The 27,644-nt window shown below is 37.7% G+C and overlaps 1 protein-coding gene across 5 annotated transcripts in view; it reads left to right on the top strand.

Annotated features, from left to right (window-relative positions):
• LOC111154393 (discs large MAGUK scaffold protein 2) overlaps positions 1–27,644 on the top strand; it is a 1,367,735-nt gene that overhangs the window by 625,307 nt on the left and 714,784 nt on the right. Inside the window, exon 1 of one of the 5 annotated variants that reach the window (XM_022513934.1) lies at positions 16,409–16,513. The exons of the other annotated variants lie outside the window; for them this stretch is intronic. Coding sequence (XP_022369642.1) covers positions 16,409–16,513 — 105 coding nt within the window. Of the gene's footprint in view, positions 1–16,408; positions 16,514–27,644 lie in introns of those variants that run through there. 5 annotated transcript variants of the gene reach the window in all.

Here is a 27,644-nt window from a genome sequence, read left to right on the forward strand (position 1 = left end):
ACCTTCACCTTATGTCTGATTGGGTTTATTTCTTTAATTTCATCTATTTTAACTCACCCAGCTGACCTCCCATGATTTTAGTCAATATTTAGTTGTATATGATAAAATCTATCTCATCTTCAAAAAACTCAGAATAAACTATAAGGAATTTTGATATTTTCCTGACATATCCACTAAGCTGGTTGTTCACAAAATTTTTTAAATGATGAAACAGTAATAACATATACACTGAATGCTAACTATGTGCCAAGTATCCTGCTAAGTGCTATGTATACATTCTTTCTAGAAATCTTAACAACTATTTGGGTAAAGTCACTCAGTCTTTCCCATTTTTAGATGAGACAACAAAACTTTAGAGAGGATTTCAGCAACTTACCCATGACAACACTGAGAGAGTGGCAGTGTTAGCATTCAAGCCTTTGCTGATTCACTCTCAAACCTTGCATTTTTACCACTATGTACCAAAAGCATAATTTCCCACTTTCTGGAAGCTAAGCATTGTCTTTGGAGAGCAACAGAATTGATTTTCATTTTTTCTCTACAATTATCAAGCTTGGAGAGCTTAGATACATTACTCAGTCTCTCTACCATTTCCTTTGCTTGTCTGGTCTGTGGACAACATGCCCATCTCATGGGGTCCTTTATTAAAAGACCTAGTACAGAAGGGGCTTAGTGCTGTACCTGGTATTTGGTCGATGTCCAATAAAGGCTAAATACCTTTTTCTTTCCCTTACACAGAAAATTAATGACCCCTTAGTATTTCCAAATCTTTTCTATATTTTTTATTTGAGCCCCCAAGATCCCTATCATAACGGGGATTATTGCCTCTGTTTTACAACAGAAGATAAAGGTTCAGAAATGTCACCAAGCTGAGTTTCAATGACACACACCTTGTAAGGAGCAGAGCAAGGGCTCCATGCTTCTCACTCCTTTTTTATGCCCAAGTATTTACTTCTCAGGAAGAAAAAGACAGAAAGCAGAGGATGTCAACAAAATCTAGAAGATCCTTCTAGGAAAATACATTCTGGAAAAAAAAAAATTGATCAATCTTCTATCCCTCCTTTCCCTGAGAGGCAAAAATGAAGAAGTAATTCTGTCAGGAAGGAAGAGTAGAATCTATTAGGAAGATTGCCCGTTTGCTCAGTGAAGGACGTGATCTGAGTTGACATCTAATTGTATTTGCTTATTTCAGAGCTGCAGATACTCAGCCTTTAGTGAGGACTGTTTTGCAATAGGTTAGAAGCTGCACTGAATATTATCAGAATGAGTCGGCTTAGTTCCTGAGAGTAATCCTGCTGGTCCTGACTAATGGACCATTATAACATACATTGCTGTCTTAGGGATCTGGTTACTACTCCCTCTAGCAAAAGGCACCTGGAAAGAGACTTTCTTCCTTTTATCACCACATAGTCCCCTAAAATACTTAAAACACATAAGCAAGAGTTAGAAATAGTTGATGCAACCTGCTCATAATCGTACAGTTTGCATTTAGGCTTTTGGAACTATTCCCCACCCCGTTCTCGTGATGCAGGTGAGACAATCATATGGAGATGGATTATGTCCCATATTCATCTAGGGTCCTCACCTTCCTTCTCCTCTCAGAATCAGGAGGTTTGGGGGTAACATTAAAAGATTGTTTGTCAGTCTGGATCTTGGGGTAAAGCCTCACCTATTTAGAAGGATAACGTGTTCTGGCTCTCTCTCTGGACCTGGACACATAAAGTTTCCTTTTACTCATACTAAGAGACCAAGTGACACACATGCCCCATAGCTGGGAGGCAGAACCCATTTTTCTCTCTCCATGGCACAAAAAAACGCAAATCACAATTACTTATTTGATCTCCCACTATTGGTGTTCTAGTGGGGTTTTTCTGCATTGAAAAACATAGGTCAGTAATGGCCAAGATTTGTTTGATTCTTGTAATTGTCCCTCATTCTCTCACAGTATCTCAGGCCAATATTAATTCCAAGTTTGTGGCTTTACTGTAGAAGTAGTATTACCTAATGACTATGCTTTTATCTCCCATTTCTGAAAGGGAGACTCTTTTGTTATGTTCGAAAGAATTTAAAAATGAGGAACCTAAGGTTTAACTTTTTAATTAGATGTAATGATTAGAAAATTTTCATCACAGCAGTTTTTCTTTCATTATAAAAGGCAAATTGACAGATTTTGTTCAGTTAGTGTTCACTGAAATGTTTTTTAAAGGAAATTATTACTGAGTGAAAGGATATAAAAAGCGTATGCTTTTTTACATTTTTATGGGGAGAGACTCCTGATTGAAAGGAATTATAAAGCCCACAAAACATTATATTTCTGTGCCTGAGTAATATTTAATCTCAGTGCATTTAGAAAAGCTTCACCCCGGTATAAATGTTTGTGATCTCTGTGTTAAGTGACTTTGATCACACCAGCACAGTTCAGTGAAATCAAATTTGCAGGGCTTTTTATGGTGGAATCCATTATTTGTGCTTATGGCCCGTCTTTCAACTTCGGAATACTTCACATGTCACTGTCTTGGCTTCATAGTGTAATTTCAAATGACTTAGTTTAATTTGGGGTTTGCTATTGATACATTAACATTCTATGTGCAACTTCATTTTGGGTGAATAGGCCTGGAGTTCATGAGCACTAGGATAAATGCTTTTGATCACTTCGAGACTGGAGTTTAGCTTTTGTTCTAGCCCAGAACCACCTGACTTTTGAAAATAAAGCCTAGCTGAACTCCATGCATCTGTGGTACTTACCTCTCAGTCATTTAACAAATGACTATGAATTTTCTTTGAATAATACTCTATCCTCCCAGCTCTTTATTGCCTAAAAGTGCCAACTAGAAATTTATTCCCCTCACCTCAGAGGCCTTCTCTATTTTCTCCTTCCTGATAGCATTAATAATATTAATGATAATGATAATAATATTTATAATACATTTACATTTGTTATTTACTTAGCATTCTAATGTGCAAAGAAATGGTAAGTAATCCATTCAATCTTCACAGTTTGCCTGCAAGTTTACAAACATTACTATTAATTATTATTATTCACAATTTACACAGGAGAAAGCGGAGACTTGGTAAGGTTAACTAAATTTCCCAAATTCACACAGTAAATAGTTAATGGAGCAGATGCACAAAACCATTAAACTTCCTGCAGCAAGATTTTTTGTTAATTGTTGTTGTTCCCTGCCTAAAAGCTTTGCTAGAATCAAGAACTCTCTCCCTTTTCCTCCCTCCCTCCCTTCCTTCCTTCCTGCCTTTCTCCCCTTTCTCCTCTTTCTTCTATCTATTTTTATATCAAACTCCATTCCTTTTGCTTTTTCATCTAGTGCTTGCCCCTTCCCTGCCCTAATAATCTGAGCTCATCTCTCCCTAGCTCTCACCTGATCCCAGTCTTTTCATCACATTACTTGGAAACCTCAAAGTCATCAGTGATGCCATCAACTCCTTCCATGTGAAATAGACCAATAAGATATTTCTTCAGGGGTGTGTGTGTGTGTGTGTGTGTGTGTGTGTGTGTGTGTTTGTGTGTGTGTATGTAAGAGAGGGAAGGAGGGAGGGAGAGATGGAAGGGGGGAGGGAGGGAGAGCTGGAGTGGAGGGAAGGAGAGAGGGAGGTGGGGAGGGAGAGAGAGGCAAAGGAGAGAGAAACAGAAAGGAAAGGGATGGAGGAGGCAATAGGGAAAGGGAGCAAGAGAGACAGAGAGTCTTATTCAAACACCGACTAAAATATGTAGTTGGTCCCCAGAGGAGACATGCTGATGAGGAGGAAGGAAAAGGGAGGACAGACTCTCAGGGAGCTTCATTTTAGGGCTATTTTGATATTTTGAGTTGAGACAGAAACGGATATATGACAATTCTATGATGTTAACTGTGCAAGAGTATCCCTAAAGCCACCAGCTAGACCTGGCCCTACCACTATCTAACTGCATAATACTTGGCCCATTCCAGTCATCTGGGTCTCAGCTTCCTGTCTGTAAAGTGGATAAAGCCATCTGAAACTCATCGGATTTTTTAAGAATTGATGAGATACTTACACAATGATGAAAATAGAGTGGTGATTAGGTTCTCAAGGTGCTTACAAACTAGTGAGATAATAAACATAGGACATATGGATAGAACTTTGTGCTACATAAAAACAGAAATAGGTATAATTGAAGAAAGATATTAGCTACTGATTGTTTATTGAGCATTATTTCTTGCTGGTCCCATGAACTCATTATTCAATCCTCACGATGACCATATAACATACATGCCATTATCAAACCTATTTTATAGATGAGGAAACTGAAGACCAGGGTGTAGAGAAACGTGATCAAGGTCACATAATTAAAAAAATAGTCCAAGATCTTATACCCTTAACCATGCTCACTGCCTTGGTGTAGAGATAAGAAAGTATAGGCATTACTTGCAGAGGAAAAAAATCCTTCAACCTCCGGCTCTGTGCTGCCAGTAGGGAAGTTGGAACATCACAAAGCCCACCAACACAGCTCCTCTCCTCAGTGACAGCTTTACCTCTGGACAGTGTGCCCTGTCCTCTTCCTCATGAGCCAGCCACACATAGGTCATTCAAAAAAAAAATTGAGTAACTATGCTGTAGGGATCTTGCCTGTCAAACCTTTGGAAAACAAAGTTGTAATAGGCATGCTGAAGGTGCCATTAACTTTTATTTCTGTTTCCAGTTGAGACGCTTCTGCCTGGCCATATTTAGGCAGCATGGAAAAAATGATAACTTTAATTGGGCATCCTTATAAGTTCTTTCATGTTCTAGTTAGCAGTTCTGCAATGCCTACATTAAAATCAGATTATCCTCACCTGTCATGTGACTGCTTCTTTCCAGACTTTTTACTAGAGTGGACCACAGGGCTAAGAATACCATAAAAGCAAATTCACTCAGGGGAATTATTGATTTTTTTTCTGTCTTTCATTCCTATTTCAACATGAAAAGCCCTAATCGCCTCCTTCCTAAATTTAATATGTTGTACGTTTTCAAAGCATCAGAGTGTGGCATTACTGGAAGCCACTATGAGGCCCTGAGCACCTCAGACCTTGAAATGCAGTTAGGTATTTTCTACTGTTGCATAGACTGCAAGGCAAAATGCTTTGGGAAACTTCGAAGGCGGGGACAGAAAGCCATCTCAGAAGGTAAGAACATGGCGATGGCAATCAAATTAATATAGGCTATCAAAAAGACCTGAGCATGGAAATCAAGTTCAAGTCTTATATCTACCATTTATTGCTGGTGTGATCCATGTGCCTATCATTTAGCCATTCCTTGTGTCTGTTAGCTCAGTTTAGAAATGGGAGTGCTACTTGTGTCTGCACACACTCCATCTGGTTTTTGTGATAGTCAAATCCATTCATTTATTCAACAATGTTCAGTGAGCACCTATCTCGTGCTAGACACTGTGTACATACAGTTGATACAATGATAAACAGAAGGACTCTTTTCAGTCCATAAGGGGGTCCTTCAGTGAGAAGTCCAGCAAAAATCTAAAAGTCACAAAGAGATTTATAAACTTGATTCCATGTAAAGCTATGACAGGATGCCCTGATAGGGTCAGGAGCAGTGGGGTTCTCAACTAGAGAGATTTGCATCCCCTCTAGGGGACATTTGGCGATGTCTGGAGATCTATTTGGGTGTTACTACTGGGGGAAGGGCGTGTTACCGGCATCTAGCAAGTAGGGGACAGAGAAGCTGCTAAGCCTCCTACAGTGCACAGTGAGACTGAGATTTGAAAGCTAAGTGGGAGAGAATTCTGGAGAAGAGGTGGGAGAATATTTGAGGCAAAGTAACATTTGCATAGGAACTGACATGACAATGAGCTTCATCATATCCTACGTACTAGAAGCAGCCCTCTGGGGCTGCAGCACAGAGAGGGGAGAAAGGGCGCCTGACAATATCGGTGACAGGCAAGGTTAGAGCCAGTCAGGCCTGGGGTCGTAATGAAGTGGATATTGGGGATTCCTGCGATGAATGCATATAGCTTAAACAACCGAATGGAAAGAGCTGGGATTTACTGGATAAGGAAATGAAAGCAACACAGATTTGAGGGGGCGGAAGGAGAATAAGAGCTCAGATCTTGAAGGCAGTAAGTCTGAGATGTCTGCGAGATACTTGGGTGGAGATGACCAGCAGGCAGCAGAATATGCAATTCAGGAGAGGTATCTGGACCAAGAATATAAATGAGGAAGCCATTGATGTACTAACATTTTTTTTTTTTTTAACCTAAGCTCTAGGCCCAACATGGGCCTTGAACTCATACCCCAAGACTGAGTTGCTTGCTCTACCTACTTAGCCAGCCAGGTATCCCTAATGTAGTAGCATTTATTTATTTATTTTACTTAAAAAAAATTTATTGTGTTATGTTAATTACCATACAGTACATCATTACTTTTTGATGTAGTGTTCCAAGGTTCATTGTTTATGTACAACACCCAGTGCTCCATGCAATATGTGCCCTCCTTAACACCCACCACCAGGCTCACCCATCCCACCCCCAAAACCCTCAGTTTGTTTCTTGGAGTCCACAGTCTCTCATGGTTTGTTTCCCTCTCCAATTTCCCCCACTTCATTTTTCCCCTTCTTTCTTCTAATGTCCTCCATGCTATTCCCTATGTTCCACAAGTAAATGAAACCGTATGCTAATTGACTTTCTCTACTTGACTTATTTCACTGAGCATAATCTCCTCCAGTCCCCTCCATCTTGATGCAAAAGTTGTATTTAAATGAGTGAATAGAGAGAGGATAAAAAGTAAAGGGGAAGAGACTTCCTGGCTGTGAATGTGCTTTGTCAGCATATTTGTTCTCTATAAATATAAGAATTTCGTGTCATCATCAACATTAAGGGCAATACTTTTTGCATCTCTTCACTTGTTTAACAAACCATTGCCAGTCCTCATTATATGCTATGCTGTGTGCAAGGGCCTAGGAATAAACAGATGAATAAGAATGACACTTGCCCTCAAAAAGAGTCAAGGAAGCAAGTGGAGGAAGGAACTTAAACTCTTGATACTGACCTATCAATGAGTTCATGTAGCTTTCCTTCTGTCAGGAGAGTCTAGAGAAGAGGTGAGGGCTCTGGAAAGAGAAAAAGATGAGGAAAACAAATTTGATCTGCCTCATAGTTCTGTCCAGATAAACCCTGCCCTCAATCCCACCCTGAGGGTTAATGAGCTGTGATCTAGTATTTGATAGAACTGTGGTCAAAGGAGACCTAGTGTCCTGTTTGTTCCACTCAGCTTCTTTGGGATCACTTGCTTTCTCTCCCTTAAAGTACTGGACTTGAGTTTTCAAAGATTCAGCAGAGAGTAGGGAATAGCACTCTATGACCATGATTTCCATCTCAACGCCTCTGAAGTACAACTGACTGACAAATTGAATATATAGCACATTTCTCTGCTGTATGAATTTTTATATACTACTGTCCATTTCATGCCCTCTGGAACCCTGCTGCATGCAGGAGAAGTCCACTTGCCCTTTTACCCTGGTACAGTCATGTGAGTCTTGCCCCACCAAAAGAGACATGCCATTCCCTCTTAAATAATGGAAAAATGGGACACCTGTGAATGTTTGATAATAAGAATGATGGCCAGATTCACCACATATCTTTGAAAATACAAAAGAACATGGTAAATATACCAACATATGTTTTCTGAAGTTTTAGTACGCTTTCATCTATTTTAGGGTTCATTAGTAATAATATCAAGCAAACACAGAAAGAGCCCATCATATCCCAGGCACTGTGCTGAGTGAACATTTGCTTCTCTTCTCTGAAACTATAGTTTAATGGGGAAGATAGAAGGAAAAAGTGAATAGGGGTGCCTGGTGGCTCAGCCAGTTACGCATCTGATACTAGATTTTGGTCTCAGAGTTGTGAGATCAAGCCCTGAATCAGGCTCCACGCTAGGCATGGAGCCTGCTTAAGATTCTCTCTCTCCCTCAGCCCCTCCCCCCTTAAATAAATAAACAAGCAAATAAATAAATAAACAGTGAATAAACAAATGTATTTCAAATTAGGATGGGAATGGTGCCGAAGCAGTCAGGTTTCAGGGAGAAAGAGCATTAGGAAGATGCCTACTTTAGACTAGGGTGTGGTGATAGTCAGGGAAGGTGAATCTGCAATTACCGAAATATTTCCTGATCACTGGTCAGATGGAGTCAACAGGTATGAATTTATTGTAGATCTTACTTACTACCTACTTATTATTTCTTACTAAATATATGAATAAATTAAAATGAAATTTATTAACTTCATAAACACCAATGATAGTGCTTACTGTGTACCTGGCTCTGCTCCAAATATTTACAAATATTAACTCATTCGATCCTAAAAGTACTGTTATAATCTCCATTTTATAAATGAGACACTGAAGCAAAAACAATCAAGTAATTTGTCCAAGGTAACATAGCTGGCAAGTGGTGAAGCAAGTAACTTTAGTGAGTATAGTACCTTCATGGGGATGAGAAGGTGCTGCAAGGGAAAGTAGTTTTTAAGAAGGAAAACAGTAAGTTTCTATTCTTACTATCTTAATATCAGTTATAATGTCACTGTTACAATGATGTAAGCTCTGAACTTTAAATGTGACAGGGAAGCCAGAAATTTTAAGATGGAGGATCCTACTCTTTAGAGAGCTTACTGTCTTATTAGAGAAAGATTATCAGCAGGCGTGACATAATGCATAATTCAAAATTACATGGGATATCTTTGCTAAATTTCAGGTCATATCTGTAAGTGCTTACTTTGGGAGGAAAACGGGATTACTAAGGATTGAAATACATTCACATATCACTGAATTACAGCTCTGAAAGACAGAAGAGGTAGTTGAATCTAAGCTTTTCATTTTATAAATGAATAATTGAAGCTTGTCAAAGCAAAATAACCAAACCAAGATCTTAAAGCTAATTAGGGCAAGAATCATAACCAAGAGTAACGCCCCTGGATATGAAATCTCAGCCCTTTTTCCCTGGTTAAATTATCCATATATTTTGTTTCCCTTCCTACTAGAAAGTCATTGCTTTCTAATCCTTTCCCCTTCTATGGGAGGTGGATCAAACTATAGTTTAAACTATAGTTTAACGTTAAATGGTGACAGAGATTGTCATATGGGATAAAATCCAAGAGAGTGAGACTTTCTGCTGGTTTTTCTAGGAACTTTAAAAGAATTTTTGAAAAAAATAGCTTCAGTGACGTATAATTAATATCCAATTATTTGAAGATATTTAAGACATACAGTTTGATAACTTTTGACTTATGAAACCATCCATTCAAGTTAATGAATGTATCCATCACCCTCAAAAGTTTCCTCCTGCCCCCTTGTAATCTCTCTGTCCATCTCCTTCCCCCCACCTTCCTTACCTCCTCATCCCCAGGTTCTCCTTTCTGTCACTGTAGGTTAGTTTGCATTTTATAGAATTTTATGTAAATGGGATTAAACAATATGTGCTCATTCTGTCTTCTTTGATTCAGCATGATTGTTTTGAAGTTCATTCATGTGTTGTATGTACCAGTAGTTCGTTTGTTTTCATTCATCTGTTACAATTTGTTTATCCATTCATTTGTTGTTTCAGTGTTTTGGTATTACTAATGAAGCTGCTACAAATATTTGTGTACAAGTCTTTGAATGGACATAAGCTTTCATTTCTCTTGGGTAAATACCTAGGAGTAGAATAGTTTAGTCATATGGTAGGTGTATGTTTAACTTAAAACAAAAACAAACAACGACAAAAATCACTGTACTGTTTCCAGAGAATTTGCTCTATCCTCGTTCCCACCAGCAATGTATGAGTGTTCAGTCTTCCACATCTTCATTAGCCCTAGGGATAGTCTGGCTTTTTTTTTTTTTTTTTTAATATTAGCTATTCTAGTAGGAATATAATGGTATCTCATTGTAGTTTTAGTTTTTATTTGTCTACTAAGAAATGACATTGCTCATCTTTTTACATGCTTACTTGATACATGTGTATTTTCATTGTTGAAGTGTCTGTTAAAATGTTTTGCTTATTTTTAAATTGGCTTGTTTCTTTCCTTATTATTGAGTTTTTAGGAGAGTTCTTTATGTGTTTTAGAAACAAATCCTTTATTAGATATATGGTCTACAAGTTTTGCCTCCATTCTATGGCTTGTCTTGTCCTTGTCATACCAGTGTTTTTTGAAGAATGGAAATTCTTAAATTTGATGATGTCCAGTTTATCAGTTCGTTCTTTTATGGTTGTGCTTTCGTTATTGTACCTAACCTAAAGCCAAAAATATTTTCTTCTACTTATTTTTTAGTTTAACTAGGTTTTACATATAGGTCTGTAATCTAATTTGAATTAATTTTTAAAGATAAGCATACACCAAAATTCGCTATTTTGTGTATAGATATTCAAATTGTTCCACATCATTTGTTGAAAAGATGACCTTTTCCCCCATTGAATTCTCTTTGCACTTTTATTGAAAATCAGTTGTTTAAATGTGTGGGTCAGTTCCTGGAGTCTCTATTCTGTTTGTTGATATACTTATTTATCTCCGTGCCAATGCCGCATTGCTTTAATTACCTTAACTTTACAAGAACAGAAAACAAGTAGTACTTTTCCTCAAATTGTATTTTTCCTTCTCAGAGTTATTTTGGCTATTATATATTCTTTGAATTTCTATATAATTTTAGGATCAGCTTGGCAGATTCTCCAGGACAAACAAATAAGCAAACATACAAATAACATTGCTGAGTTTTTGATTGGGATTATGTTGCATTGAATCTATAAATCAATTTTCAGAATATGATATCTTAACAATATTGAGTAGTCTTACCCAGAAACATGGTATATCTCTGCATTTATATGTCTATAATATCTTGTATTCTGAAATCTTTCTGAAGTCATTTATCAATGCTAAAGTTTGTTTTAGATTCCATGCAATTTTCTACGTAGACAGTTATGCCATATGGAAAGAAAGACGTTTTTATTTCCACCTTTCAATTTTTTTTTTAAAGATTTTTTTTATTTATTTGATGCAGAGAGAGAGAGAGAGATCACGACTAGGCAGAGCAGCAGACAGAGAGAAAGGGGGAAGCAGGCTCCCTGCTGAGCGGAGAGCCTGATGTGGGGCTCGATCCCAGGACCCTGAGATCATGACCTGAGCTGGAGGCAGAGGCTTAATCCACTGAGCCACCCAGGCACCCCATCCACCTTTCAATTTTTATTTCTTGACCTGTGCACTATCTAGAACCTCCCAGATAATGCTGAATAGAAGTAGTAAGAAAAGACATCCTTATCTTGTCCTGAGATTTTTTTAAAATTTTTTATTTTTTATAAACATATAATATATTTTTATCCCCAGGGGTACAGGTCTGTGAATAGGCAGGTTTACACACTTCACAGCACTCACCAAAGCACATACCCTCCCCAATGTCCATAACCCCACCCTCCTCTCCCAACCCCCTCCCCCCAGCAACCCTCAGTTTGTTTTGTGAGATTAAGAGTCACTTATGATTTGTCTCCCTCCCTTCCAATCCCATCTTGTTTCATTTATTCTTCTCCTACCCCCTTAAACCCCCCATGTTGCATCTCCACTTCCTCATATCAGGGAGATTATATGATGATTGTCTTTCTCCGATTGACTTATTTCGCTAAGCATGATACCCTCTAGTTTCATCCACGTCATCGCAAATGGCAAGATTTCATTTCTTTTGATGGCTGCATAGTATTCCATTGTGTATATATACCACATCTTCTTTATCCATTCATCTGTTGATGGACATCTGGGTTCTTTCCATAGTTTGGCTATTCTAGACATTGCTGCTATAAACATCCGGGTGCACGTGCCCCTTTGGATCACTACGTTTGTATCTTTAGGGTAAATACCCAGTAGTGCAATTGCTGGGTCATAGGGTAGTTCTATTTTCAACATTTTCAGGAAGAATGGGAGAAGATATTTGCAAATGACGTATCAGATAAAGGGCTAGTGTCCAAAATCTATAAAGAACTTAGCAAACTCAACATCCAAAGAACAAATAATCCAATCAAGAAATGGGCCGAGATTTTTTTTTTTTTTAAGCCAGGAATGGATATTGAATTTTGTATGTTTTTCTTACCCCTACTGAGATGATTATATGTTTGTTTATTTGTTTGTGTTAAAAGAATATCAAAGGCTAAACCTACTTGGTCATGATGCATAACTTTTTATATGTTGCCAGATTCGATATACTAAAATTTTATTTAGAATTTTTGCATATATATATAAAAATTCATGAGGGCACATGGGTATTTGCTTTGCTGGTAATATCTTCATCTGGATTGGAACCAGGGTAATCTGGCCCCCCAAAAACAAGTTGGAATTCATTCTTTCATCTTCATTTCTCTGAAAGAGTTTGTATAAATTATTATTTCTTCCTTAAATGCTTGGTAGAATTCATCAGCGAAGGCATCTGGGCCTGAAGTTTCTTGGTGATAGGTTTTTAATTACAAATTAAATATCTTCAATAGATATACGGAATGACTATTTATGTTACTTATCTTTCTTGAGTGAGTTTTGGCAGTATATATCTCTGAAGGAATTCATCCATTTCATCCAAGATGTCAAATTTGTTGACATAAAGTTGTTTATGAGATTTTCTTATTGACCCTTTCATAGCTAGAAGACCTGTAGTGATTTTACTACCTCTCTTATTCATGATTTTGATAATTTATTTTTCTCTTTTATCCCTCATTAATCTTATGAGAGTATTATCAATTTTATTATCAAAGAACTAGGTGTTAGTTTTATTGATTTTCTTTACTTTCTCTTCTGATCCTTTTTATTTCCTTTCTTTTGCTTCTTTTGTGGGTTTTTTTTTTTTTAGGTTGCTATATTTTTTCTAGTTGTGAAAAGTGCAAACTGAGATCATTAATTTGAGATCTTTTTTTCCTTTAAATGTAGGTGTTTAGTGCTCTATATGTACTCTTAATTCTGTCTTTAAGGGTATCCAACAAATTTTGATATGTTGTGGTCTTATTTTCATTCACTTCAAAATACATACTAATTTCTTTTTTTATTTTTTACTTTATTTTTTCCTTTGGCCAGTGAGTTATTTATAAGTGGTGGGGTTTTTTGTTATTGTTTTTTGTGGGTTTTTTTTGTTTGTTTGTTTGTTTTGGTTTCCAAATATTTTGGGACTTTCCAGAGATTGTTTTACTTTGATTTCCAACATAATTTCACTGTGGTCAGTGAATTTCTTTGACCTGACTCCCTTTAGATTTATCAAAATTTGACTATAGAAATTGAGACATACAGAAAGTACTTTTAGACATTCTAAGGCCTGTAATCTAATTAATTTAGGGTATGGCAGTGTATTTAGATATGATAGACATATAGTTTAGTAACTGTGTTTAACAGAAAAATGGTAGTCATTACATATCAGGCATTTTGCTCTCAGGATGAAAATAGGTACACTGTACTTTGTGAGCAGGGGCAAGTGCACATTGAAGAGTAGTTGAAAAGAAACAGAGTCTTGAAATATATTTATCCTTGCATTCTTTGTTGCCAGCACAGTGCTGAGCACATAGTAGAGCTCAATAAATGTTTGTTACCTGAGCCAAGTTGAGCCAAGTCACATATTTGATCAGGTAAGATTCACGTTGTACTCCATTTGGAAGTTGAAAGTAATAGATCACAGAACTTACAACAGTGATTGAGTGGGAGTATAAATCATGTTATAGGTACTTAATAAAAACGAACTCATTAAGTAATATGACCTAAATAAGCAAGCCACCTAAAGCCTCCAAAAGTATACCAATGCACTACTTCAAAAGTGGGGAATAAATAAATGGAAATTACCCCTTCGTGAGGTTTAAGAAGAATTTCACTGAGTTAAAGCACATTGATGCTCTGAAAAATTGGTTAGAGCTAAGACTGGTTAGCAATAGGAATAGGAAGCTACTGAATTTGCAGTTAAGAGCAGCTTTGGCTCTGGTATAAATCTTACTATTAAGCTCTTAAGACACTCTTTGGAAGTGTCATGTTCCTTCCAAACCAACCAGTAATGGACTCCAATTTCCCACTCTGCTTTTGTTCTACTTTTCCTTCCCCAGGAATGTCCCCTGTCTATCCCTGCATATACAAATTTTACCCTAACTTCAAGCTCTAACAAAGTGCTGAATCTTCCATGAAGCTGCCCTAATTTCCCCAATGGATGTATTTTTTTTTCCTTTTTCATTGTTTTGTGAATAGTTTATGCTATCTCTTTTATGGCACTAACCATTTTCTAACTTGGCTTTTTGTTATTTGTGTCATGTATCCTCCCTTTAATTAGACTTTAAGCTCCTTAAAGGCAGATTCAGTGTCTAATCTATCCATTTGTCCATAGCACAATCAAAAAGTGTAGCACATGAGAGGTGCTTAATATGCTTATTGGATCAATGAATGAATGATTCTAAGGTCATTTTTTATGTAGAGTTCCTACATGTAGACTGCAGATTATCTATCCTTTTTTCTAAAAAGTAAAGAAAGGAGGATCTTTTGGGACATGTTGCTTAAATGAAAGAATGAAGGGACCTGATGAACAAGAGGCAGAGGAAGTACACAGTAGGACAGATGATCCAGCTGGGACTGAAATAATGGTGAATATTGACTCAAGGGATTCAGAAAGGAATGGCTGGAATTTTGTAAGCTAACTTACCAACTTTATATTTTCTTGTTATTTGCTAAGAAATACAGAACATTTACTAGTGAAAGAATATTTTCTGGAAGTTGTGAGCTGGCTGGTCGACAGTGCATGAGGAAGAAGCATGTGGCTGGGGCAGATGGGGGAGTCTAAGGGCAGGAATGATGGCAGAGGAGGGACTGTGGGTGTGAGCTGAACAGAAGAACATCATGAATGAGCAAAAGAGAAGGTTGGTTGAATTGATATTGAAAAACAAACTAATGGCAATAGGCTTATGGTGGGTCTTCCCGAGATATTAAGGAAAAATAATCTTCCTACAAATTAACCCAGGTAAAACTTTGGAAGATCAATTCTACTTCCAATTCCTTCAATAAAAATTGGAAAATAATTGAGATAAAAGGCCCTCAGCCTTTGAGATTTTCACACCACAAGGTCACTATCATGAACTAATCTGCCATCGCCAAGACAGAAATGAAGAAAAACTAGGTAACCCAAATCATGCACCTCTTCTAAAAATAATACAGCAAAAATCCTTCATTTATGTCATCAAACTGTTTCCTATAACTTGTACCTTGTTTTGTACTCCCTAGATTTTCTAGGTTAATTAAAAGTACAACTTAATTTTTTTTATGTTATGTATTGCCCTTAGTTTACCCCCTTACCTCTAGAAATGCTAGAATATATGTTCTCCTTGTTGGCTATGTAACTAGATCTGAGTATAGATTCTTCTGGAACTTCTGAGAACTCAGCACATTCTCTTAAGATGCATTACCCCCTACTGAGCAATCCACAGAGACTAGAGCGGGCTAGTAGACTCACTTTACTCTGTGAGCTCCTGTCTTAAGTGAAAGAACATTCAGAATATGTCACTATATTCTGTCATCCAGATTTTATTTAGTGCCCTGGACTAGCCTTTTTGTTGTTAAAGTGTGTAACAAATTTCTCTGGAATTAACATGTTCCGATTCTGTGCAGACCACTCTCTAGTCCCAAGACTATTTAAAGGCTTGATTCTCCTGCCGTTAATGCTGAGAATTCTTCTTAGAATGACAAAATAAATGTGACTTTTCTCTAATACATAAAGCAACAGAAAGGTTTTCTCGTGGCTTTTAAATTTCAAGATAAATAATTGACTGCCTCCTCTACCTAGGAACCTTCTGTCTAGTCTTGACGGATACTTTCAGATACACAACTCTGAAGTTAATAAACGTGGTAATTCTCCATAGATAAAAATGTCATGTGTAGATCTTAACTAAAGTTGAGAAGAGAGTTGGACATATTAAATAACACTGTGAGAATAAATGTATATAATTGGATATCTCACATAGCAGACAAGTGTAGACACCTGCACATGTACATATGTGTGTGTATGTAATCCACTCCCATCAATTTTAATACTTTTCACAAGCTACTCAAATTCTACCTTCATAGCCTGCCACCCAAATCTTCTGGTAGAAATATTTTTTCACATCTCTTTCCCTCCTACTTCTTTCCCCCCACACACTTATGGTATGTGCAGTTTCGCCAGACCCGTGTGAAGACAGGGGAACATTGATGGGATTGCTTTTCACAAGTGTGGGAATGAAAATTCTTCCCAATGAAAACATCTGTCTCTGTTCAAGTCATGCCCAGTTATCCCCCAAAAGAAATGTTCTGATTAACTTTTTTTTAAAGTCTTAAGATAGCAGTTTGTGTAGCAGATCTAATTAAGAAGTTTATGTAACAGATCTGCAGGGTTTTTTCCTTCTTCAACTGGGTTCTTTGAGCTCAGTTTGAGTGTTACTAGCTTTCGCTATGCAACGGCCAAGTGCTTCCCGGGCTGAAAATTATCAGCTTTTGTGGGATACTATTGCTTCCTTAAAACAATGTGAACAGGCTATGCAACATGCATTCATTCCGGTAAGGAAAATTTCCTTTTATTCTCCTAAAGATTTTTTTTTTCTTTTTCTTTTTCTTTTCCCTCTTATGGCTGTAGATAAGTGGCATGTATTATATGCATTTAAAGATGTGGTATCTTCTCTGTAGCTCTTGTTTGGGGTAAATATATCTCTGCCTTTCTCGGTATGAAGTCTGAATTCTTAATACAGTCAGACATTGATCAATGAGAAAGAGTAAACAGTGGTGCAAGCAAACTCATCCCCCTAAAGAAAGTAGTTTCTAAAAGTAACATGTACTAAGAAAGGGAACACGATGGGTGTTTCTCATAATTAATATTTGATACAACTTACAGTTCATATTTCTTGGTTGATGCCCCCGGAATGCCTTAGAATGGCTTGAATATCTTTTGTAGTAGGTATGATACATAGATCAAGAATCCGAAAGTTAGTTCTTACATTTTGGTTGCTTATCCAAGTAAAACCCACCATAAAATCTCTCTTTAAAAGCGTGACTATTCCTTTAGTAAACCAGTGATGCACTGTTTAGAAATTTGTAAGTATAATTGGTAGAAATATATAGGTATATAAAATGAATTAATAAGTCAGTGTCATTGTGTTATTTATTGCAGAAGTCATGTTTGTGCTTATAATTATTTAACCAGGGGACCCATGCTATCTACATCAGATAGGCTGAGATGAAGTAAATGGGACTTGGAAGAAGAGTTTTTAAATAGTCCATTCTTTAATTAGATCTGTTTCAAGGTTTAAGAATAAAGGAATTAAGAATTAAGGAGCACTCTCAACAATTAGTCTCTGCTAAAATTTATTTGGAATCTCTCAAGAAAAACATTATTTCTGACATAGAAACTCAAGAGACATACCCCTATCCTTAGTGGGAATAAATCTTTGAAGTTCAAGTTATTTTCAACTGACTCAAGTTAGGTGCCATTATGTTTTTCTCTATAACTTGGGAATCACCTAAGTGTTTTAAAGGCTATGCTACATTTAGAGTTCTTCTCATGGAGTACCATTTTGTAGTCAGATCTCTAGAAAGTGACCTTGATTGTTAAAGACATAAAACATCATTTTTGTGAGGAATTTAAAAACCATTGGTGAAACGCTCTCTAAATCAGATTAACTTGTAATGATTCTACATTGAAGTGTATTTATTAAACTGCTCTTCCTTGGCTTCATCACGGAGAGTATGATATTTTCTGTGAAGTTAATATCACCTAATTGTGGAGCTTTCTCTAGCCAGGCAATTATTTCCTCCCTTCTATGTTCCTTGCATGCACCTCCAGTTTATCACCTAACATATTTTATTCTAAGTGTTTTCTTCTCTCTTATATTGTAACTTCTTGGAGTGAAAGAGAAAAGGAAAGTAAGTTGAAGGAAGGACCCAACACTTATATGTTTGTTTTCTTATTTTCCTATCTTGAATTCCATAAATAGAGCATGCATCTATCCTCGGGGTCTAGCACAGTGCCTAGCACAATAAGGGTGCTTGGTGAGCACTTGAGAAATGAAATCAAATAAAAAATCTCCAATTCTAGCATTTCTAGTTAATACCCAGCAGTTTTCGTCAACAGCTTTGTCTTTACTGACCTCATAAAATTATTTCCATTTAAATCCATCGAGAGAAAACAATAAACCTTGATTAAAGCATTGCAATGGTGTGATGGTGGGAGCAGCATTGTGTTAATGCAGGGGATAGAGCCTTATGGGAAAAAATAGCCTTGGATTGAATTCCCCTAGTCCTTGGGCCACTCTTAATTTCATTCTTGTGTCTCCTCTTAATTCCCTCTACTGCACACACACACACACACACACACACACAGAAATTTCCAAGTTTTATTTGGATTTCCTTCATTTTGACGCCTCTAAATCTTTTTAGAAGATGTTAGGAATTTGCCAATCTCTCAAATCTCAATTTTTTCCAAGTCTTGCATTCAATATATCATTATATCATCACAATTTTATGAAGACTGCTTTTAGAAAACACCCTATTATTAAAATGTTACTATCATTTGGAGATAAATCTGTTTAAATTGAGCCTCAGTTTATTTTTTGTTGGAAGATGAAAGTTAGATCTCAGAACAAAAACTCTTCCGTACTTTTTGCACTTTTTAAGCCCAGTGATAATGTGTTTCCTACACTCATAGATACACACATATACATGCATGAATGCATGATATTCTTGCCTGATGATACCCTTCACTATTTGGTATATACAAATAAATTCCAAAATATTTATATTTGCCATGATGTATTTAGCATGTCAAGGAAATGACAGAGTATATCAATCTAATCAATTACCACCTTTAAAATAAAACTGGTTCTCCTTTCAAATAAAATACTGGAAATGAATAATGTGTAGGAAATGTAGACCCATATTATGTAACTCTCTTAGGAAACCTGACCTGAAAACTTCACAAGCAGGTAAATGCTGTTTGTACATCTCCTATAGGTGTGTACTTCTACCACAGCATTAGAACACAGCCGGACCATGTCTCACACACACAATAAGCTAGGGAACACAAAGACTTTTTCAATCAGTGTACTTCACTGAACTAATAATAAACTTGAGGTAAAATCTCAAGTCATTATACAGTTTACCCCAGAGAATCTGCCCATACAGCCTAAAGTTTAGCTTGATGAAGGAAACTTAAAGTAACTGATAGCTGGACAATGTAATTGTTCCACACAATCAACACAAACAGAGAAGCCAGTCCGGGAAGTCCTTCAGTGCTCCAGTACTTGATTTCATATAACAGATCATGCCTTATAATGACGAGGTGGACATCAAATCTGGAAACTCAAGCAGATTCATCTACTTGACCCAAGAGCCTGGAGTATAGAAAAGCAACTCAGAATTTCCCGTATGTTTAGCCTAAGTGCCAGCCAGCATGAGTTGTAAATATTTATTAGATAGATGGATAAAAAGCTTTCTTTCAAATGCTGTAAATTGGTTTCATTGTTCGGGCTGTAAGCACATCTTTCTAGACATTCGGTATCTTTGGGGTCCAGGCAAATCAAAGGTTTTGCTCTTATATTATTCAAGTAAATAGATATGCTTGTAAAAACAGTCCCATAATTAGTGGTTCTTTTCATAGACTGACCTGTGTTTCTGTTCATTATTAGTTCATTCACTTCACTCATCTTTCACTGAGCTCCTGCTCTGTTCCAGACACAGTCCAAACACAGGCCAAGGACCTGAAGGTACACTTTAACTTTTATGACACCATCACTTTAGAAGAGACACTTCATTACCCCTTGCCCAAGTGGCACCCCACTGTTTCTTGCTGCAGTGAACAAAGTTGATTTTCCTTATGCTGCTAGTCATCGTGTTTTAATTTTGTCTAATGTGAATGTCATGCAGCTTGCCGAGCCTTGGGAGAAATACTGAGATGAATCAGTTAGGAGAACCCTGATGAAACCTACACAGAATTCTGCTCATGAGGAATTTTTTCAAGTGGATACACAGATGACTCTAACACCCGCTACTAAGTGTTGAGTGCCCTAAGTACCCATGACTTACTGTGAGAATTAAGGAAAGGGGTGAGTTTCACAGAAGAGTATCAGCTAGATTTTAAAGGTTAAACAGAATATTGGCATGCAGTGATGATGGAGGAAGAGGACCTTCGAGTGGAGGGAACAGCAAAGGCACTTCGTAATTGTGTAGATGTGGTCCATTTTTCCAACTGTTCATTCATTCAACCAATATTTATTAACTTTTTATGTATCTGAAAATTGTGTAATATGACTGACCATGTAACAGTAAATAAGACAAGCTTAAACCTGCCCCAAGGGCATTCACATTTTAGGGGTGGAGACAAACACTAAGTAACCAATTACATATATATGTATCTGTATTTCACCCTTTGATGCTATCCTATGCGAGTTGTTCACAGCATTTCTCAGCGTTGTGCTTATGCATATCTAGATACACATCTCTTATCAGAATAGTATAGCAACTGTAGATATTTTGCAAAACCTCTGCAAACAAGACAAATGGGATAAAATATTCTTTCCCAAACATTTTTTAGTCCTAAACTACATGTTAATTTCCCTAACAAACAATTAGTACATCCTGTCTCACACATCCTGGGCTTGGTACTTACAGTAGAAAAGTGACTGTCTTGACTGAGAACCTCTTTTATGTTGTGCACTCTTCTAAGCACTTCACACGTTAGTTCACCCAACCTGTCAATAATTCTCTGATGTACGCACTCTCCTCTCCATTTTACAAAGTTTACAGAGGGTAAGTGACTTTCCCGCGATCACATAGCTAGTAAACGGAAAGAGCGGACTTTGAAACTGGTTATGTGACTCCAGAACTCATTTCTTAATGGGTTCAGTAGAATAAGGAAAAAAAAAAAAAAACCACTAAGATCAAACTGTTTGCAACACAGTGTGGGAAGAGCATCAATCAAGGAATGCATAAGCCACAGTAGGTGCTGGAAGGTGGGAGTGATCGATCTGCCTGGATGGGAGGTGAAAGATGAGGAAGGAAGACTGAAAAGAGAAGTCTTGGGATGGCTTTAAAACAGGTGAAGGAGATAGGAAAAGATGAAAGAGTAGGTACAAAGGCCCTGAGGCATAGAAAAGTAGTGTGCAATGAGGGCTATCAGCTTTCCCCAATTCCTGATCTTCCTCTTTGAGTACCAGGCAAGAAGGACAGAGACAACAAGGCTACATGTTGTAAGGTCAGGCATCCTGCAGATCAGTCAGAAGTCACTGAATAACTCAGGCTCAGACTAAGGCACTGGACCTTTGAAGAGAATCTCCAGTGGAAAGAAGAGGTGACTTTCAGACACCTGGTTTCATTAGCCTTACTACATACGGGTTGGCCTGCAGGGTTAACACTTGTCTGAAGATGAGGGCATATGCCTAGAGAAACAGAGATAGCGTATGTACAGATATGAGAGAAATGTAAGAAGAGAAAAGGAGATGAGAAACCACATGGGCCCTAAGAAAGATACTGATAGAGATGAGTCTGGGAGGAACAGTGAGCGACTGGCAGAGGCCACGGAGGCCTCCTGGGTCTCTCAGAATCCCCAGTCCTTAATTTCTGTCCATCACGTGGTTAACCTGCTGTGCTTCCTGCCCTTTCAACCTGATAGTTCAGATTTTGCTTAAGCTCCTGTAAGTGGATTTCTATTCTCTGTAAGCAGAGAACCTTCACGAAGACAGTGGCCAGTTAGTGGCTAGTGGTCCAGGGACAGGAACTGGCCCTACAAGAAAGAGCAGAACAAGAGCTGGAGAGAAGGAAAACAAATCAGTTGAGGACACTGGGCTTCAAAGGTGAGGTTCCCTCATTTACGACTTAACTCACTTCACCTTCCCCAAGACTTCTATGCCTTCTCCCTCATTATTTCAATCCTCATTAACAACACTTCTTGAAGAAAAATAAGAGTAGAAAATGTGCTCATATACTGCTATAATCTGTTCTTATTTAGTCATCACAATGCCAACATGAAACGGCCCCAATATTATCATCTCCATTTTCGATGGCGGGGGGGTGGAGGGTGGTCAGCTATCTTGTTTAATATCATACAGGTGGTAAGACCAGGAGAGAACCCAGGCCTTCTCACCCTAATCCCCCCAGCCTTTCTCTTTCACACCCACCATGGGACTTTGCCCCTACATCTCTTACGCTACTGCTTGACTTTTATTACAGAAATATCAGGGATTTCTCTGTTTTTACATCACAGTGTAAAATCCTCACAGGGCAAAACCATGTGCTTCTTCTACCTACTTTCTGCAGTTCCTTGTATAGTGCCTTAAATATGATGTTTGCCCAATAAATCTGCAGGGGCTGATTAATACCTAAAATGTGAGAACTTGGGCAACAATGGGAAGATAATGAGGGAATAATCCTTCTTGTCTGGAATTCCTCCTTAAAGCCTGTCTCCTCAGCCCACAGACCCTGCCTTTGGTCCCTGGATGTTGACTTTGAGCCACTGTAAGCTTAGGTCAGCTCTAAATAGGATTTGCTCAATGATGAGTTTCAGTCCTAGTTCATGGTGTTCCAAGTTGTGTTTTGTCCTTTCTGGATTCTAAATATTACTTGACTCATCATCCTCAATCATGTCGGATTCATCTCTCGGTTTTATTCCTCTTAGCCTCACTTTGCACTTCTGTCTAGTAATACCCCAGTTTTTAGTCTATTTCCTCCTGAAGAATATGAAGGAGGCTATTCATGGAATTCCTATTAGTAAAGGAACAAAGATGACTCTTAATCTATAGAGATATTCAACCTAAGGTGGGGGGAGGGGGGGATACATCAGAAGCGACCTGAATAATTGCAACAGCCTGGGACTGCGTGAGCATTTGCAAGTTCTGGTAAAATGGAATGAGATTGTTGCTTTTGTTTTTTAACAAAAAGTAAGAACATGCTATCTTTTTTATCTTCCTCTCTTCTGCAATTTGCATTTTCTTTGACTGCTGGTCTTGTGATTCCTGTGCATAGGCATCTCAAGTCCATGAAAAATTAATGCCAGGTGCAGGATGTCTTCTCTTTATCCCATTGTTGCGCCTACTGTACAGTGTTTATGTTGACTCATCACAATGGGTATCTGTGAGGATATACGTTACTGTACAACAGAGTAAAGCCCATTCTCTGCCCCTCCTATTTTCCCCACCTACTCCAAAAACTGCAAAAATAGGACCCAAAACAGTTTTGTTACAGAACAGGAAAATAGGCAGTTGTTCAGAGCTAATAATATCAGTCCCCCTCCAAGTAGCAAAACAAAATTAAAACACACACATATCAAATCTTTAAAAACTTTAATGAGCTAATACTAGATATGTTGTACTTCTGTAAGCTTCATATAGATATTTTTACTTAGCAGAGAGATGCTTAACAACAATGGGGTTTCTGATTTTTATCTTGAAAATATACTGTTCTTGCTATTGCTGCTTGCGAGATCCCCGCTACCCTGCTAATGCTGTCTTCCTTATATTGCTCTATCGTGTTACAGTTTTCAAAGTAGCGTAAATTACATTCTTTCTCTTTATAACCTGACAAGGGAGGCAAGGCAGGTTTTAATATTTCTGTATTATTTATAAGAGAATTAAAGTTGAGATACCTGAAGTGGCTGGAATCAGAAGTGGTTAAGGACTAAAATACAACCTACTAAGACTAGAAGCTCAATCCTGTGTACGTTTGCTCAAAGTCAAGAGTTTTAGCTGCTTTGAAAAATCTGGGTCTGAATGCCTGCTTAACTTTCCTGGACTTCAGCTTCATTCTCTGTAAAATTAGGTTTTATACAGATCATTTTGAGGGTTGTCTGGTTTAAATGAGATATTGTGAGTTAAACCCTTAGCACAATGTCTATCCAAAGAAAGTGTCCAGGGAGGGTTGCCATTATTTACACTGCTAATTTTTAACATTATCCCAATGCATCCTTTCACAAATTGCATGGGCTTTTTATATATGATCCCGTTTGCTTCTCAAAGAATAATTATATCTCCCTTTATACACAAACAGAAAATTTGACCATTTCAACAAGACTAAAATCATAATATGGGTGAGGAGAAAGTTCTTAAATCTCAGTCAGATGACCCAAATCCTAAACTCCTCTTATTACTATTTTTATGATATTCAAAATTAGGTTAATATTAAAGTCAGGAATTACCCAATCCTTATTCATAGCTATATGCAGCCTTAGAAACAATTTAGAGAGTCAAGTGACCTGACCAAGTTCTGCAGTGACACAACCAGCCCTAGACACCTTATCTGCTGACTCCAAATGCAAGACTAGGAAGTGCTCATCCTATAACATAAAAACATAACAGGCAAATGTTTTTATTGAGTTTTTGTGGGCAAAGAGGGGTCATAAAATATAAGTTGGAGGGGCACCTGGGGGGCTCAGTGGGTTAAGCCTCTGCCTTCAGCTCAGGTCATGATCTCAGTATCCTGGGATTGAGCCCCACATCTGGCTCTCTGCTCAGTGGGGAGCCTGCTTCCTCCTGTCTCTCTGCCTGTCTCTCTGCCCACTTGTGATCTCTCTCTGTCAAGTAAATAAATAAAATCTTTTTTAAAAAATGTAAGGTTGCAAACATTATAATCATAAGGAAATTATCATCACTTTTCAAGTTAAGGAAATCTTTTATAAAACAAATGAAGGTTCTAGTATGTCTGAATTTATAGTTTCAATGGACAAAGTGGTCTGAGAGTAAAGTGGAGAGTCAGCCTGAGAGCTACCATTTTGCTCTCCACTCATGGCCAAGTCCCCATGCACCATAAAACAACCTCCTCTATGCCTTCTTTCTCATCCTTTTATTCTTCTCTCATACTGTTTCCTACTCTCTCCTCCAGCCCACGTCAACAGATAATATTCTTCCATCTTACTCTGAAGCACAAAACTGTAGCTTATCCCGAGCCCAGAAGGAGGTTAACTGGCAAGCAGAGCCTTTGCTTTGCAAAATAACTGTGAGGAAGGGAGCCATCGGAAAACTGAAAAACCAAGACTGACATAGACATTGCCACTCTGGGAAGCAAGGGCAGCTGTGGGGCTAGGAACTGGTTGGCATTTTGGACCTGGAGAGTTGTAGGCTCTTTCCCGTGGAACAAAGAGTTCATTGCCTAGTCAATGACAATATACAAACACATTTGCAGAATATATTCTTTGGCATGAGCAAATGCTAGCAGTAGTTAGCCAGCTTCTATTTTTCTAGTCCTCATTCACTTCTTTTCTTTTTTAACCTATTTTTTCTGTTTTTCCCCAATGAAAATAATTCTAAATATAACATTAATTTTGAAGACAGAATGGCTAAAGGGAGACTGATAGACTTCTAGATATTATCAGAATTTAAAATAAAGGAAATGGAACTAAAGTGTTTTCTACTTTGTTCCTTCTGCAACCCAGCCCAAGTGCTATGTTTCAGAAGCAGGTACTGAAATACCTTCTAATCTAACATGGACGTGAGCACATTATGAGTTACTAGTGGTAAAGCAGTAAACCAAACTCATATCTCCTCTTTGTCTCTCCCCCTAACATTTCCTCTCATACCCTCCCCCCCCAAAAAAAATCTAAATATGAAATATTTTAAGGCTTTCATGGTTTAGTCTATTGTGTTTTTAAACTTTGACTGTATGATCTAATATCAAATTATGATTGATAGGGAGGAAAATGAAACAGAGGTTGGATGTTAGTAAATTCTTCGTTTTGGAGACAAGGCTTATCGAAAATAGAGAAAGGCAAGAATAGAAGAAGGAGCTTGGTGAGACTACTTCACTTCAAATATTTTTGAGTTTTTAATATGGGAGGGAATTTTTTGCCACTAATTGCATGGTCTTAAAGCCAGAAAATTAACTGATTCACAAGAAAAACAAAATGTATACTATAAACATAGAGCAAGATGATCATAAATGCATTTGGAGTTACCTTTCTTTACCCAATTCATTAGAAGCCTTTTTATATCATTGATCTTTTCCCAATTTGATTTTTGTCTTATTTCACCATGGCTTGTTTGCTTGTTTGCTTGCTTTCTCTTTCTCTCTCTTTCTTTCTTTCTTTTTCTTTGACAGAGAGAGAGATCACAAGTAGGCAGAGAGGCAGGCAGAGAGAGAGGGGAAGCAGGGTCACGGCCAAGCAGAGAGCCTGATGCAGGGCTCGATCCCAGGACCCTGGGATCATGACCTGAGCCGAAGGCAGAGGCTTTAACACACTGAGCCACCCAGGCGCCCCTCACCATGGCTTTTTTAACATTATCTCTTCTTTCTGTAACTGAATGATAAAAGCAGAGATCATTATCTGGAAAGAAGATTTGAATAGCATCCCTGATTTTTTTCTGGTGTTTCCCAGCAGAGCAAAATTTATTATGAGTGAAATCAGATCCTTGATGAGACACAGACTCTTAGAGGTCATACATTTCACTCCCTATTCCTCAAATATAGAAATGAGTAGGGAGGCTCAGTGAATTGCTTTTTCACCCTGAGTTACTGAACTTCTTGGGTCTCAAGCTTCAATCTCCTAATTCCCAGTCCAACCATCTTTATGCCAGTAACATAATCCCTCAACTGGATTGTAGTTATTTCCATGGAGGTAAAGTGTTTAACTTTTGATAGCCATGCAAGAACTACGTGAGATGTTAGGTTGACTACATTATAAATAACTTCAAACATTTTTATATTTAAAAAATAGTTGTGAAGTAAAATATTAAGACTATGAGAACTTTTTAAGGTAAAACATGAGAATTCAAGTGAATGTTTAGTTCTGGGTGAATCTTTTGATATAGGTCTTCACATTCATCTGAAAAAATTTAGCAAGCTGTTAGGATGCCATTTTGCTTTATTCATGATCTTTGAATCTTTCACTTTTCATTAAACCTCATGTTTCTTTCTGCCTTTCCAACTTCTAAAATGTACAGCTGGAGGTAAGTTAGAACATGGAACAATTCCAGGGCTACCTACCTTGCTTTATACAAGGTGGTGTTACAACAAAGGTATGGATTTGGAGTCATGAAGAGTGACCTTTTTGGCACTGTTCCGTTACAGGTAGTAACTTCTTTGAAATCAGCCATAGCAACTTCTTTCTAGATAGATCTCAAGAGGCAAGGGAGAAAAAGCAAAAATAAACTATTGGAACTGCATCAAAATAAAAGTTTCTGTGCAGCTAAGTTAAAAATCAGTAAGATTAAAAGGCAACTTATAGGACAGGAGAAGATGTTTGCAAACGACCTATCCTATAAAGGGTTAGTATCCAAAATATGTAAAGAACCAATACAACTCAACACCCCCCAAAACAAATAATCCCATTAAAAAATGGGCAGAAGACATAAACAGACATTTCTCCAAAGAAAACATTCAGATGGCCAACAGACACATGAAAAGATGCTCATCATCATTATCATCAGGGCAATGCAAATTAAAACTACAATGAGATATCACCTCACACTTGTCAGAGTAGCTAAAATCAAAAACACAAGAAACAACAGGTATGGATGAGAATGTGGAGAAAAAGGAACCCTCATGCACTGTTGGTGGGAATGCAAACTGGGGCAGCCACTGTGGGAAACAGTATGGAGGTGCCTCAAAAAGTTAAAAATAGAACTTTCCTATGATCCAGGCATCACACTACTGGGTATTTACCCAAAGAATACAAGAACACTAATTCAAAGGCATACATGCACCTCTATGTCTATAG

This window comes from Enhydra lutris, unplaced genomic scaffold (genome assembly GCF_002288905.1).
Source record: "Enhydra lutris kenyoni isolate GAN:26980312 unplaced genomic scaffold, ASM228890v2 scaffoldscaffold37, whole genome shotgun sequence".
Lineage (NCBI taxonomy): Eukaryota > Metazoa > Chordata > Mammalia > Carnivora > Mustelidae > Enhydra > Enhydra lutris.